The following is a 15,851-nucleotide window of genomic DNA, read 5'->3' as shown; positions in this document are numbered from 1 at the left end:
AAGAGGCAGATGCAAATTGAGACCAAGTTAGTACTATGATCACTCGGAGTTCGATAAATATATATGTGAAGGTCTGATCATCTGAATGTTTTGTACATGTTCTTTTTGTACCTACCAAGTTATTGATGAAATACCTGCTAGACATATTTAAACATATTGCGTCGACAATACTTAACAAATTCTCTCAATCTCACTCATCATATAGCTTCGGCATATGTTGCTATTTGTTGACATACGTGAATCATGGTATGTGACTCATGACAACAAGTCCATCCAGTATTTGACGAAATGCCTCGATGAATAAACCGAAAAAGATTTTGTGCTTTGCAATCCATTCTATCTAAAAGACTAAACACTGGGACATCCCAATATCCGAATTTTGAATCCGCCACTAGGTACACCAAATGTCATAATATAAGTAATTGGATACTTAAAAAATAAAATCAATCACTTATTTTGTGGTATTTGATGTAACGAAACGTGTTCTCGACATAACAAAAAATTTCTTGTGGCCATGACATGGAGAAGAATCTCTCTCTTCTCTATTAATGTGTTTTATTTTGTATGGTTTTCTCTGTGTTTCCATGCTCATCATCTCTATTTCTCTATAGATCACGTGTCTATCTGTATAGTCACAATCTCCGTGTCTCCTTCTCTCGCTCAAAACAAAAGCAAGCCACCCACCCCACTGTAATTGTACCATCATCCCTTTCTCAAAGTTTTCAAGTTTCAAACATGGAGGAGGAGATGCAGAGCAACTCCAAGTCCCCCTCAGGGAGAGGGCAAGAATCAGAGGCAGAGTCTAAGGACATTGTAAGCTTTGATAAGTCTCTTCAGGTACGTTTTCTCAACTCAACATTAAAACTTCGTCGTCGTCTGATAACCATTTCATTTTTTATTTTAGTTTTTAGAGGTGGAGGAAGAGTGATGTGAGATATGTAGAAGACTTGTATATGAAATGGTACACAAGATGAAAACTACAAACCTGAAACAGTTTTAAGTTGTATTCGCTCTCAAGTTTTTCTGTAATGCATTCTCTTTTGTTTTCTCCGTCGTCCCACCCTCCACCCTTCCGCCATCTCCCATCTCTCCTTCGGAATTTCCACCCATATGCTTTCCCTTAATTTCTAGCAAAAAAAAAAAAAAGCACAAAACGAAAAACAAAATGGTTATTAAAAATAGCGTAAATTATTGTCCATATTTTTCTTTTTTTCTTTTTATCTTGTTTTATTTCTTATGAAAGTGCCAAATTCATTCGGTTTGTTCACGGGTAAGCTTTTGATAACACAAACAAGTCAAACCCAATACTTTAGAAAATTAAAAACAGACTTTGTAAGGATTGGAAATGGTTTTAGAAAAAATGGCTGAAAATGCTTTCACAAGATGTGTTTTTAAGTTCTAAAAGCACTTGAAGCACTTTCTGCAAAAAGCAGTTTAAGCGCTTTTGCAAATTTACTTGCATTTTTACTAAAGATTGCTTCTAAATATATTTTCACCCAAAGCGTTTTCAGCTATTTTAAAAAGCACTTCTAAACGAGAAATGATGTTTTTTCTAGTTTACTGAAATCCATTTTGTTTGTGGGTTGAACTTGAAGGAACTAAGAGACCTGCGCTCACAACTTCACTATGCTGCTGACTACTGTGAATCAACCTTCCTAAAGACCAAAGAAAAGAAAGTGTGAGTCCCTCTAAACAAACCTAGTTAAATTCCAATGGCCTCCATACAATGACCTTTTTAGCCCTCACCCCATGAACTAGAGTTCAACATTTTTTTTCTTAATTCAAATTTTGCAGTGTGATGGAAAACACCAAAGAGTACATATGCAGAGCTGTGGTGACTGTTGTCGATCATCTTGGATGCGTTTCTGCCAACCTCAACGGCCTCATTTCCGAAACTAACACATTTTCGGAGGCTGAGATTCGAATTGACTGCCTCAAACAAGTTGTTATTACCACCTTATATCAATCTAGCTAGCTTATGTTAGTTAATACATGGGTTTATGTAATTGCAGCAATCACTAATCAGTATGCTTTGTGTTTGTCAGAGGATGTTCTTATGTGAACAATACACCCACAAATTTTCTCTTCCTAGATTCCGATGGAAGGACATTATCCCGCAGCATAAAGCACGGTTTTTATCTGCAGGTAAAATCCGAAACTGCTGTGCTACTTACAAAGATGTTCATAGTCTTCATTTTTTTCACCTTCTAATTCTTTGTTTTGTGATCAGCTACCGAAGAAGCTGAGAAGCCCAATGAAGATTTGAGGTAAAGTTTTCGTCTTCATAATTTCATAGCAAAAGTTGTTTTAATTTTATTTGGCTACAGGATGTTGTGCATTGATAAACAATCTTTAAATTTGATGAATTTGATCATTTATGCAGGGCTATTCCAGGAAATCCAGCCTCTCGTAAAACCATTGACAAGCAAGATCTTGGCAAAGATGTAGCAATGCCACTTGTCTTGTACACCTCGTCTCACAAACGGTCATTGTCCAAGGACGAAAACAATTCAGTTTTAGGTAACATGATCTTTAGTTTTATGAATGGTCTTCAACATACTCCAGCACATATGATTTGGGACTCTCAATCTTTAACGTCGATTATTTGACTCTAGTGCCGGTTTGTGATGGCCTCTCAATCCTGTCTAGAGGTCCAAATCCTACATTTCATTTCCAGGTGAATTGACACAAACATAATATGTTTATTATACGACGTTTTCTACCATTAATTTGTCTCCTATTCCTTCCATTATGGCATGTCTCTTCTTGTGTTGTCTTGAAGGAATCTCGGAAGATTACTGGCCGCCTCAAGAAATCTGGGCACAGTAATGACATCTTGGCACTCATTAGACGAGCAAAAAGAACGGTATGAAAAAGAGAAGAAGGCGATTTGTACCACATTGTTAGATTATTCCAAGCTTATCTTTCTTTCTTTCTCAGTGGCTAGGGATGATTGTTATGGTTGTGTAAATGAAATTAATCAAAGTTGATTCCAAAATCATCGATAACAATGTTTCGGGTTTTAAAGCGACTGGGATAAGCAAATCAGCAATATCCAATTCCAATGTTTTACTACCAGCATTTTACATAGTGAGTTGCATCCGCAAAGTTTGTCCTTTCGTTGCATAAATTTTAAATTTAGTGCACATCAAGCACAATATCCCGAAGGATGTTTTCAGTCCGATTAACTCCAACTTTGCCAATTTCATAGCGAAGAGTGCATTGGTTGGTAACTTGGTAAGAATTCGGAATTTCAATCTCACTAGGTTTTTTTCTCTACTGGGAGAGTATCTGACTCTTGCCACCAACTGGAAAAGGGTCGGCAGCGAAACAGGGTAGGTTCTTGTGGCGATGGTTTTACTTTTATGGTCAAGTTGAGGCGTTTTTAAATTTTACTCGGGTGATAGGGCTGGTTTGGTATTGCTGTGTTTTGAAAAAACTGTTTCTGCTGTGTTGTGAGAATAAGCTCATTTTTGCTGCTTCACATTTTCACCTTTTTTTCACCCGAAACTGTGAAAATAAACTGTTTTTAAGCGTTTACCAAACACCTTTTTGAACTCAGCTTTTTTTTATACCCACTTTTTATCAAACCAGTACATAGTCTAATCTAAACGATTGAAACTTTGGGTGCAGAGGGAAAGGCATATTGTCTTAGCCAACTAAACTACGGTTTAGTTGAGACTTGAGAACAAAATTTGTCGAGCGAAAGAAAGGAACAAAGACCATACAGCCTTTGAGAAAAACTAGAATACATGTATTACTGTTTCTAACAACCAGCAAAGATCAGAATAACCACATCCCAATTCTCAAATGCATCAAAAACCCACTAATTACAAACACCCAAGAAACTTCCCAATCCTTCAATAGGATGGAAGAACAAGCACACTACTTAGAAGTATATCTGTATCTCTCTCTATGTCTATCTGCCCCTCTCTCTCCTTTGTTCTTCAATTTTTCCATCAATGCCGAGCTGTTGGACTTCTTAGACCACTCAACTTCTCAAGCTTCTCCAAGTATGAAAATCTCTTGGTGTTTATGCTAGCGGGAGGTTTGCTCATGATCTTGTCACGGTCTTCATTAAAGCAGCTCTCCTTGTTGCCTGCTGAGCTATCGTTGTCTATGTCATTCTCTTCCGTCTCTGCATTCCAATCCATGAACTCAAACAGTGTCTTTGTTGGTGTCATGTCTCCATCTTCCCTAGAATCCAGTGAAAGCCTCATGTTTGATGATGATTTTCGAGCTTGAGAATCAGCGTAAAGCACATCTTCGATCATGGACATGACTTTGAAGGCCAAGCTTTCGATCACCCTCGAATAGCTCTCTAGGATAGCGTACCCTACATCCTGCATAGAGACAAAAGAAACGCGGTTATTAGATTTGAAAAACAAGTTAACAAGCACAAGATGTAAAGGAGTAAAATATGTTTGTATGTTCGGCAGTTTAGTTCTTACCATATTGAATTGAATTTTACTTATGTCAAGCGCAGATTGTGGGATTCCTGGGAACTTCTGTTTCAATAGAAGCAAGATAGTCTCTACTCTCTCTTCAAAGAGCTCTCTCTTCTCCAAGCTCACGACCGAACTCCACGAAGACTTTCCATTCTTTTGGTTCATCTTTTGCTTCCAAATTACAATAGAGGCCTCAATTCGGTCTTTGAGGTCAAGCACTTTGTGCTCTGTGGACATGTCCATGGAGCCAAAGAACTCCAGAGGATCAAAGTGGTCCACCGTTATGCTCTTATAGATCGAATCACCGAGGCTAGCCCTACCATTCTGTCAAAAGAAAACAAAGTCAACCGTTCTGTCCATTACGAAAACAATATCTTGGAGACTAATTAGAATGAGTGTTACGTGTTATACCTTGGGAAGGGATTCAATGTAGTTTTCGGGTATGCCCATTTCGGCTAGCACTTGCGCGTTGATGGCCATTGCTGCTTTTAGTACTTGGTTCACAGATTCCTTCTGAAATTGCATCCACCTTCGGCATTCATCCGAAAGCCCTTCGGGTGGAACTTTAACCGCGGGTTTCCACCATTTCTCGTCATTTCTCTGGGAATTATCATCATTTTCAGAATCTTGGGCTCCTTTTTTCACATACCAGAACTCATTTGGGGTTCCAAAGCTATCCAAGTGACCCTGTTTCGTATAACCGATTAGCAATAGGTGTATAATTCTGATATTTTCTAGCTAAACCAGGAAGTAGGTGAGGGATGAAGGTACTTACAATAAGCATTGCATCGAGCTTGCGCAAGGCAGGAACGTTCATGTGCAGATCATTTCTTTGCCGGGTCACCATTATCTATCATGTCAAAAAGAATTTAGAACCCTACAAGTTTGGAATTTTGAGCTATGTGAAAATATATGGCATTGGACAATCTGACAAGGGGAGAGAAAGAGAGAGAGAGAGAGAGAGAGAGAGAGATAAAACCTCCATGTTTGTTCCATTCTGTTGCGAAGGGACGAATTCAACAATGTGATCTGTCACAGACAAAAGCCAACCTATTTCTTTCACCCACCGTGCTTTCGCTTCCGAAGACATAGGCTCCAGTTTCCTTTGTTCTCCGAAAACAGATGCTGTGTTGTCATAGGAACAAAGGAGAAAGCAAAGAACCCTATCAGAATTACCCTCGTTTGGATTTGGTATTTTAACTTGCAAATATATTAATGCAGTTGCCGTAAGGCATAAATTTGTACCTGCTAGGTTGGTTATGGCATTTGATAAAGCCAACGCCGAAGAGACGCCCTTTCCACCACCGGACATATCTTCCCCCAAAAGTAGCTTAGAGAACCTTTCCTTCATCATTTCCATATCTAAACACAAAATATTCATACAATTTATCAAAATTGATCTTTCATCTAGCTACCATTGTGACAACTGATAAGAAATATATACAGCATGTAAAAATTATATTTGCAACAAAATATTTACCTGAAGGCCTCTTGGATTTAGGAATTTTCACCTTTTCGCCTTCATCTGTGCCTTCATCTGCACCATTATCGCGATCAGATCCCCACGTTCCTTGTGTCTCCACCGGGCCGCTCTCTGGTGTAATCTTGGGACTCAGTAACTGAGCGGTATCGCTATCTCCCTCCCTGTCCTGCCCATTCTCAAAGATCAAATTCTGAAGGTGTCTCGGGATCTCAAACATTCGTTTCATCTGGAAGGATTTTGTCTTCTGCACTGTTTGTTGTTGGGATGTAAGAGCTCGGACCATTGTGGAACTCGAAGACCTTAATTTCGTTCGAGATTACACAATCTAAAGTTATAACAACAACCTTAAAAATCCTATGAGAATACTGGAAAGAAAAAAGGAAAAAGTAGGAAACATTTCTTCACCTTCGTCTTTCTTGGGAAACAAACAACGACAATGGATGTTGTTGTGTGGGAGAAAGGAGAGATTTTGAGGGGAGATAGGTTTCTTTTCTTCTCTCCCAACAGAGAGGGATTGAGAGATGTTAGAAATTATGAAAAGGGTATTTTGGAATTTTGCTTTTCGACTTCGAAAAGTTTGAAGAAATTGGGAAAAAGAAGCTGAGGTGATTAGTGCAGTTTTCTGTTTCTGCAGCTAAAGAACGTGGGGTGCATATGTTTTGAGAAACAAAAACAGAATGTGGGGTTGACGTAATTAAGGTGAATTAATTAAGATTAATTCAGAAAAAAGATTAATTACTGAATTTTTTTTTTTTCTGGGGCTGATTTTGTTTCTTGGATGAATGGTGGTTAATAAGTTTTCTGTTCTTTAAGTTTGTTTTTATAGAGGGATTGGTGATAATTTTGATTAACACTTTCTGTACTTTTAACCTACGCGTTTTGACGGTAAAAATGGACAACCGATGATTGTATATTACTATTTTTGCATGAAATGGTCGTCGCCAATTCTAAGCTAATTTGACTGGTTTTTGCTAATAATGTTTCGTTTACTCCTAATGATCAAGTCTTAGGCCAAAACTCTTACATGCTCTTTGGTATTTTCCGATCAACCCGTGGCGGAATGAAATGGTGTACCGTTAATGTCACGTGGTATTACTATTACTAATTTACGGATTATTAATGTGTTGGCTACAAGTTTATATTTTAGAAGATAGTATAGCCAAATAAATTAAACGCGTGTTGTAATAATGGTGAACTGATAATACGATGCGAGAATGTGACGGGTACACATTGAAAAAAATCTTGTTTGTGTCATCCCATGTGGTTTTAGAATCAAATTTTAAATTCACCAGAACTTACATATGACTATTTGGTCTAGCGACACTCGATCTTTACTTTGTTAAAGTAAATTCAAAGTTTAAAAATCACGAAAAACAAAAAGCTCAACATCACTTCGTTAAAGCATGTGACCAAGTTAATCTAGTGGCATCAAATTGCACTTTGTTGAAAGAAGTACGAGTTTAAATCTCACGAATGATTAATATTTATAAAAAAGAACCTTGGAGTTATAGTATCTTGGTTCATGTGTACACACATGATTTTTGCGTCATTTGCTTCTTGTAATCATTTGGGTCTGCAGTGCTTTGCACACAAAGATTACATGTGTGAAATTATGAAATTGTTCTTACTGTTTCTTTTTTTGGATTTAGAAATTGAAAGACGTGATGGTCACAACACAAACAACTATTTTAATTTCCAGGTCTAAACTCTAAAGCAGCTTCACCAGGAGGGCACACAAAGGAATTAAATTTTGTTTAATAATGGTGAAACTATGTTCGAGTTGCTCCACCAAATGATAAAGATTCTATATTTCATACCACCAGTGACTCCACCGTTGCAACAACAGCTGCGTTGCACAAGGCGGGGAAAGGGCCGAGTCTGATTGCCAAGCTCATGGGAATCGAAGAGTACCACTCGAGATCTTTGCAGGCTGCTCTGAAGAAACAGTCCGAGGAAGGTGAGAATACTTTTTCAAGTCAGCAGATACGAGAGTTAAAAACCCCTCAAACTTTGGCTCAAACGTTGATCATGAAAAGAGGACCTTGAGGGAAGTTCTTGAAACGATGCGATTTAAAGGACTTTTGAAAGGCAGCTCTGGGGAAGAGCATAGGCCTGATTTGTCATTCCAATCACTCCGGTTCCACGGAAAGATTTGAATCACTCCGGTTCCACTGAAAGATTCACTAATGATAGCCCTCCCATTGTGCTTGTAAGGCTCTTCCTGTTTCATCTATGGAATTGGAGGAGCCTCGTGCACAATATTAGTCCGAGGAGAGGAGGCTTTCTACACCAAAATGATGCTAAAAAGTTTGGAAGCACAAGAAGGAGGTTTGTAGTCTGCAAAAATGCACCGAAAAATGAAGCAGAAGAGACTCCAAGCAAAAGGCTTGACCATGAAGAACAAGCTAAAACTGGAAAGTGGCTGCAAAGAAACCTGAAGAAAGAGAGGCCAAGACGAAATAAAAGGCTTCAAGAAAGTTGAAAGCTTCTCATCCTGCAGATCTCTAACCACATAGAAAGGTGGCAATTGACAAGAAAGTTGATAAAATCCACAAGGTGACTTCGGTTGTAGGAACTCACCAGAGAAACATCGCAAAGAATTTAATGTCTCGGCAACCAAGTACTGCGACAATGGCAAATCTCGAAACCCTCATCTCAGAATGTAGCATGTAACTCAACTGAGCGGAAAAGAAATCACTTAATGCAAGAGATCCAGCCTAAGAGCCTATGAAACTAAATCAATTGTATGTCTTCCTTGTCTCAAAATCCTTTTTAGAAAATTTCTGCTTTCTTTTTTCGCCATACAAAATGTAACTTTTAGAAGCTAATGTTTGTTTTATGCAGAACAGAAATGTTGTGAGTGAAGAAAGTGAGAAGAGTGATGCTTCCCCAATCAAAGCTGGTCTTGCAGACCAAAACCCTAAGGAAGAAGAAACAGATGCCTATGTATCTCAGAGTGGAGGTATGACCTTCTTGAATTACTAAGTAACTTGATTATGTAATGGCCACCGTTGACTTTAAGTATGGTTGTAAAATGAGAACGTTCATTGACAAGGAAACGTTGCGTGTTACCACATCTGTTTTCTTGCTCATTAGCGCTTTTAATAAGGACGTGAATTGACAAGAAAACAAGAGGGTAACATCTATTATTCATAAGCACAACTAGCTAAAGAAATGCTTAAATTACAATATCATGAAGTGTGACGTTTTTCTGACAACTCCAAATGTCTAGATGAACACATTAGCTGGGTAATCCTGAAACCTCAATGCGGTCAGGAAGAAGACAGTTTAGTCATCAGTGCCGGAATATAATCCAGTTTATAATTGTTGCCCTAGTACCCGCATGTGATTTCGACCGTTTGGGGGCCCTGTATTATCCAGTTTAGTTTTATGTTGATAAATGTTGATTTTAGGTTAGCTCTATGTTCATAAATGTTGATATTAGTTAACCTGTTTCCTTTTTTAATCACAGGACATTGCAGTAATTTCAAAAGTTCTGTATGTGATGCCACACCACTAAGCCCTAAACAAGAAATAGAAACCAAAATTGCAGAAGAAGCTTCAGAACACGGGTCGGAGAGCAGATGATGGCAAAATGTTCGAGAGTGGAGAAAATTTCAGAGATTTGCTATTAAGAAATTCATCAATTCTTAGTCTTGCGCAGGAGATTTTTTATCTTAACATGAACTGCCCTACAAATTTAAAGACATCTTCCATCTACAATTTTGGATAATCCGACAGAAGACTATTTATAGATTGCACTGGATATAACAACTTTTTCATGAAACTCAATATGAATTTCACAATAAGTTTTATGTGTCTCTCGTGTGCCCCTTTCTTAAGAGATTCGGGCAAAACTGGTGCATAGATAAAGGTCACGTTTTGAGTTAACTGAACATCTTTTGTTTGTCCTACTTTTTGTTTGGCAGCTCCATTTGGAAGGTAAAGCTACTATACGTAATGAAACAGTATGTGAGTCCTAAAGTGCGACTGTATTAGGAGGTGTTGTTCAATCACTCATGGGCAAGATGCAATCATTGGAGGTGACTGTTAGGGAGTGATTGCGCAGCATGCATAACTCACGGGCGAGATGCAATCATTGGCTGATTACTCTGACGTTAGCTCTAAGAGTAATGGGCCTATTGCCAGAAATACCGAGGATGGACCAGTTGGAAGGCAGCAAAACCTTCAATTGATAGCAAATGACGAGGATAAATCTTATCAAAAAAGTGAGGCAGACAACACTTGTAAGGCAAATTCCCTTGATGAAAGAACTCAAGACAAACCTAGTAGCTCTGCAACAAATACAAGGGCAAAAGAAGGTGGATTTTCATTCATGTCCAGCTTGCAGGTCGTTATTAAATTTTACCATTATCCTGCTGCATCCAGGTTTTTTGTAATATTAAGTTTACTTTTATGTTAAGTAGTTGTGAGGAAGGGGTCAAGAGGAGACCGATGTTTTTACACCTGGATTTGTTCACTGATTATTTCTAGTGGTGCATATATATATTGTAGATGGGGCAGGTGTAAGGTTGCATAATTAAACTTGAATCAAACAAGTTCATCGACTGCAAAGGTAGTAAAGAAAAGGTAATAAATCTTCTACGAAAATGTAGAGTCAATCTTTGGGTAATATGTCAGGGCAAGTCAAGATTAATGTCTTCTACGAAAAGGTAGTAGAAACTATATATTGACTGGCATCTTGAGGCTATCATTATTTTCTAACCTTAAAAGTAAATTCCTGGAATATGTGGTGGAAGCAGGGCAGGTATTTGTGCGAATTCGAGTAGTATTTGTCAAATATTTGGATGAATGTCTTATATGGCTTGTTGTAATGTTGAAATGTTTCTATATGCAATATATCTTCAAAATTTTGAATAACTAATTGAAAAAATCATATGAATCTGAAGTAAGTATGAAATATGTACTTGCCTTCATTATCGAACAGAGAAAGCGAAAAACAAAAGAGGCATTTGATGAACTGACTGTGATCTGGCTTAGATACGTGATGATGAGCGTGATGATGACGATGCTTCACCACCTTGATTGTGCCTCATAACAGAACCAAGCTGGATGCTGGTAAAAGCATAACCAGCTTTGTCCAAATCATGCATGTTTTCCTTCATAGGTTTGTCCCATACTAAATTAACCCCTATTCTATTCACTCTTGCATTAAAAAAATCTACACCAACTTCAACTCTATCCCCGCCTTGCAAATTGAGCTTATCGTTCGATAATTGTCCCTGCCAAATATGATGGGATTCAGGTTTGTAGGATATTCTATTCCGATCTTCTTTGACCATGTAGGCTTGCAACTGAATACACTTAGTATTCTTTATAACAGTAATGACAAGACGCACAGGATCACCAGTTTTTTTGCGTGAGCTATATGAGCAGAACATAGTCAACCCTTCAAAATTACAACCATCACTTAGGGGAATATCAAAACTGATTTTAGTGCCCTCGCTGACAAACTCAAGCCAATCAAGAACATAATTCCCATGGAGGAAAATGCCACCAAATCCACAAGAAGTCCATCCCTACGTAAACAATACAATTATACTAGTGTGATATATATACACATGTACATGTGCGTTTGTGTGTGCATGTGCACGATAGGAAGGCAATGAGAGAGAGAGAGAGAGAGAGAGAGAGAGAGAGATACCTGTAGGATGTTCTTCCTAAAATCAGCTGTGAGATTGGGGCAGCCTATCTGTTACACCCGCCCCTGCTTATAAGGATAATTCTGTAATTCTCCCTAAGAATTTATGGAATTATCACTTTGACCCTCTTTTTTTTTTGTCACAAAATCAAGATCTGAAATTTAAATTATTACCCTATTACCTAGACTGCCACGTGGCAGCACCCCAAGTCCCTTACTTTTTCTCTTTTGTCCCCCCCCTCCCGTGACACTTTTTCTTCTCCTCCTTTTTCTTTTTCTTTTCCTTTCTTTTCTTTTCTTTTGGTTTGTCTGCACTTTTCTTTCTCTCTCTCTCAAAAACTCTCTCTTTCTTCTTCCTCTTCTACCCGTGAAAGACACACACACACACACACCCATTGTTGCACTTGCTTGAGGACACAACCACCATCATCATCATCAAACCTTAGCTCTCTCTCTCTCTCCCTTGCTCACGGCGCCAAGAGGGTAAGCACCTCCGGCGAATTTAGCTTGTTTTTCCGGTTGGGTAAGCATGGTTTCTCCCTTCTTAGTCTTGTTAGAGGTTGGTTAAATGTAGTTATTGAGTTTGGGTTCTTGATTTTCAAGGTTTTGGAGTGTTTTGGCAAGGGTGGAGGTACACCCAATTTTCCGGCGAATGTGTGGTTTCCGAGGGATTTTCCGGCCACCACAAGCCGTTACACGGTGAACCCAAGGTATAAACTTACTCCTCTCCTCTAGTGCTTCATTTTGGTACCTAGATCGGGGTCTAGTTCGAGTGTTTGAAGTTGGCCGGAGCTTGGAAGCTCCGGTGGTCTTCTCCGGCGCACCCAGGCCTTCGGGCCATGTCTGTTTCCCCACGGGCCTTAGGCCATTTCGGGTTTTAGCCCAAAAGCCCAACCCTTTCAGTTTTTATTTTTAGTTATTTCTTTTAAAAACCCAAAAGGCCTTAGGGCCTTGGTTGCAGCCCAAACCCATCACCCTTTTCTGTTGTGGGCCTTTGGGCCGTAGGGATTCAAGCCTAACCCAAACCCACTTAAAAACCCAAACCCATTTCTGTTAGCCCAAAACCCTAACCCAAAAGTCTAAACCCAAAACCCTAACCCAAAACCCATGACCCGTGACCTTGACCCGTGACCCTGACCCTGACCCGTTGACCCGTGACCGTTGACCCGTTGACCGCGACCCGTTGACCGTTGACCCGGTCAACGGTCAGCGTTGACCTTGACTTTGACCGGTCAACGGTCAACGTTGACTTTGACCGTTGACTTTTTGGGTTTTCGTGCGGGACCCATCCTAGGCTAATTTCGACGTTCTGAACCCGTTTCCGATGTCCGTTTTCCCAAATTCAATCGTTTGAGTGGAGTTTGACTGAAAGTAACAATTGTGTGTTTAGGTGCGATTCTTAGCGGAGATTTCGTTACTCCTGTTTGGTACAGCTTGCACCCTCGGTGTACGGTGAGTGGACCCCTTCTCAAAATACATGTTTTAATGGTAGAATTGCATACACAGAAAAGCATGACTTTACGATTATGTTTTATGAAACGTTTTGAGATAATATGCTTACTAAGGCTAGTTTGAATTATTACTATTTTTCCTATAACCCATGTTCTTATAGAATATCTGATGGATGACGATATGATATTTAGAACATGTTTAGAACACTTCTTTATAGTATAGATGATGGATGACTTTATACTATGAAGTTGATTTTCAAGATATGTATGTTCACTGATTTTATGCCTACCTAGTGGTCCTTTCCGCTACGGGACGTAGGGATAGATCCGGTCCGTCCCGGGCGACGGTTTGGTGTTGGCATAGGGCCTGGAGTGTGTTTTCCTCTGACTGTCTGCTCAGAGACGGGGAGCCGGCATGGGGCCTGAAGTGTATTTTCCTCTGACTGTGTGCTCAGAGACGGGGAGCCGGCATGGGGCCTGAAGTGTTATATCGGACATTCACTAGTGTTTATTATTTATGCGATTTATGATTTGAGACATTGCGCGTCATGCTAGATTTCGGAAAACCTATATTTATCATTATATTTATGTTTTCATAAAACCTGGGGGTTAGTATGTTGATAACTGTATTACTATTACTGTATATATAAACTTGGTCCACTCACCTTTGTTTTGCGCCCCCTTCAGGACCTTGGAACGAGGATTACGATCTAAGCTACGAGGCGTTCCCCTACCAGTGATTTGTATCTTATTCACTCCGCTTCGCCACGTATTGTAATAGCACTTCTTTATTCTGAGTTCTGCTTGTACTCTGTATTAGAATTATGCTCTGGGCGTGCTGTGGGTTTACCTAATTTCATTACTTAGAGGTTGAACTTTTATTTGGGTTTTTAGTCTTTATTGCGTACTTTAGTTTATTTTCTCAGTTTTTGTTTTAATTAAATGGTTTCGTCACCCTTCGGGTGTCGGCCAGCACGTGACCATCTCGATGTCTCTAGGACCTCGGGGTCGGGGCGTGTCAGATTGGTATCAGAGCCAGGTTAGTTCAGAGCATACTTAGGATTTCATTCCACCATTTGGTAGTCATATTTCTCATTACATTCTTGATCTCCAGTTATTCTAAACCTTTCTTGCCTCTTTTCAGAATTATGGATCCCACTGGTGGGAATGTGCCTCGTCGAACTCGTTCTGGTTTAGGGGGAGGAATTCAGCAGTTAACTAATGCTATACGGAATGCTTTCACTAATCGACCGAGTCGCACGTATATTGAGATTGCTCGAAGCCATGGTATTCCAGATCTTAATGTAGTTGGGGCTTGTCCGGAGGCCGAGGAGTGGCTTGAGCAGGTGGAGGACACTTTGGAGAGCATGAGATGCCCGCAAAATGAGTGGGTGGACACTGCAACGTATTTTATGAAAGGGGACGCTAAACTTTGGTGGAAATCGGTGAGGCCTCGTCCACCTAATAATCCAATGAATTGGGTTGACTTCAGGAAGGCTTTCAGCGCTTATTTCTTGAGTCCCAGTTATCAGCTTAGGATGAGGCAACAATTCTTGGAGTTTCGCCAGGGCGATTTGAGTATCACGGAGGTAGACTGTACTTTTCGGCGTTTGGCGAGACATCACTCAGGGACTTATGGAAACCCAGGTGAAATGATGGTCCAGTTACTGATTTGCTTAAATCCTGATTATCGTGAAGCAGTGGCAGCAATAAGGCACAACAGTTACGAGGAGATGATTGAGACTTGCTTAAGGATTGAACAGTCTAGGTGGGAGACTGAGCATCAGGCACAGGCACAGGCGCAGGCGCAGTTACAGTTTCAGGGACCACCAAGGTATCAAGACCGACCTCGGTACCAGAACCAGAGGGGTCGTGGATTTCGATCTCGGAGCGTGAGAGAAGCTGCTAGTTCGTCTAATTATGCTGGCCCTCGACATTCTTTTTCCTTTAAACGTCAAGGCCAGGGTTCAGGTTCTTCTAGCGAGGGTTCAGGCAATGAATCTGGGAGACGATCCTTCAGTCACTTCAGATCCCCCATCACGTGCCACAGGTGTGGAGGCACGGGACATATTGCCAGATATTGCCCATCTGAGAGACCCGCCGAGAGTTATGCTTCTGCGCCGAGTTACAGTGGAGGGAGTAACCCGAGCTCCAGTTATGGCGGCAATTTTACTCGAAGTGACAGTGGGAGTGGAAGCCAAAATTCTCAATTTTCCACTCAGAGGCAGCCACAGCAGTTTGGTACAGCATCAGGTAGCCGCCCTCCAGGAAATCGAGCAGGCCGTAACAACCGAGGTTTTAGGGCTCGAGGTGGCCGTGACGGTGGTACAGGACCCCAGTTTCATAGACGTATCAACGCCATGACTCAGCAGGAGGCTGATCAGGATCCTCAAGTTATTACTGGTACGTTACTTATTTGTGGTAATTGGGCGAGAGTTCTAATCGATCCAGGTGCTACTTTTTCATTTGTGTCTTCCTCATTTGCACCGAATCTAAATTCGCAACCTACACCGCTTGGGTATGATATGCTTGTACAACTGCCGCATGGAGAGTTGTTTTGTGCACAGTGGGAGTTTAGAAGTTGCCCGGTAGTGGTGGAAGGGGAAACAATGGAGGCTAACCTGGTTCCCTTCAATTTGGTGGAGTTCGATGTTATCTTGGGAATGGATTGGCTCTCCAGGCATCGTGCTTATGTCGCGTGTTGGGAGAAATCTGTGACGTTCAATCGGCCTGGACGACCGTCGATCACATTTCAGGGTGAGCGACGAATCCTTCCTAATAGTATTATTTCTGCTATCCGCGCTTCT

At 40.3% G+C, this 15,851-nt stretch overlaps 2 protein-coding genes across 3 annotated transcripts; one reads left to right on the top strand and one right to left on the bottom strand.

Annotated features, from left to right (window-relative positions):
• Positions 1 to 582: 582 nt before the first annotated feature.
• On the top strand, positions 583 to 3,081 carry LOC103960689 (probable protein ABIL5). Its single transcript, XM_009373169.3, has 8 exons — positions 583 to 837; positions 1,596 to 1,678; positions 1,795 to 1,942; positions 2,046 to 2,145; positions 2,231 to 2,267; positions 2,384 to 2,520; positions 2,616 to 2,677; positions 2,783 to 3,081. Exons 1-8 carry the CDS (start codon positions 736 to 738, stop codon positions 2,870 to 2,872), a joined length of 759 nt encoding a protein of 252 aa, XP_009371444.1. The 5' UTR covers positions 583 to 735; the 3' UTR covers positions 2,873 to 3,081.
• A 623-nt stretch (positions 3,082 to 3,704) lies between these two features.
• LOC103960690 (rho guanine nucleotide exchange factor 8-like) lies at positions 3,705 to 10,920 on the bottom strand. 2 transcript variants are annotated; one of them, XM_009373171.3, is made up of 8 exons: positions 6,337 to 10,920; positions 5,929 to 6,230; positions 5,694 to 5,810; positions 5,428 to 5,573; positions 5,224 to 5,298; positions 4,860 to 5,135; positions 4,452 to 4,772; positions 3,705 to 4,343 (listed from the first exon to the last, which is right to left on the bottom strand). In XM_009373171.3, exons 2-8 carry the CDS (start codon positions 6,212 to 6,214, stop codon positions 3,960 to 3,962), a joined length of 1,605 nt encoding a protein of 534 aa, XP_009371446.2. In that variant the 5' UTR covers positions 6,215 to 6,230; positions 6,337 to 10,920; the 3' UTR covers positions 3,705 to 3,959. The 2 variants fall into 2 exon arrangements, with proteins under 2 accessions (XP_009371446.2, XP_018506275.2); XM_018650759.2 differs by having other exon boundaries at positions 5,929 to 6,180.
• Between the last annotated feature and the right edge of the window lie 4,931 nt (positions 10,921 to 15,851).

This window comes from the organism of the source record quoted next, unplaced genomic scaffold (assembly GCF_019419815.1).
Source record: "Pyrus x bretschneideri cultivar Hongxiangsu unplaced genomic scaffold, Pyrus_bretschneideri_v1 Contig44, whole genome shotgun sequence".
Taxonomy (NCBI): domain Eukaryota; kingdom Viridiplantae; phylum Streptophyta; class Magnoliopsida; order Rosales; family Rosaceae; genus Pyrus; species Pyrus x bretschneideri.
This window is presented reverse-complemented; position numbering and strand designations above follow the sequence as displayed.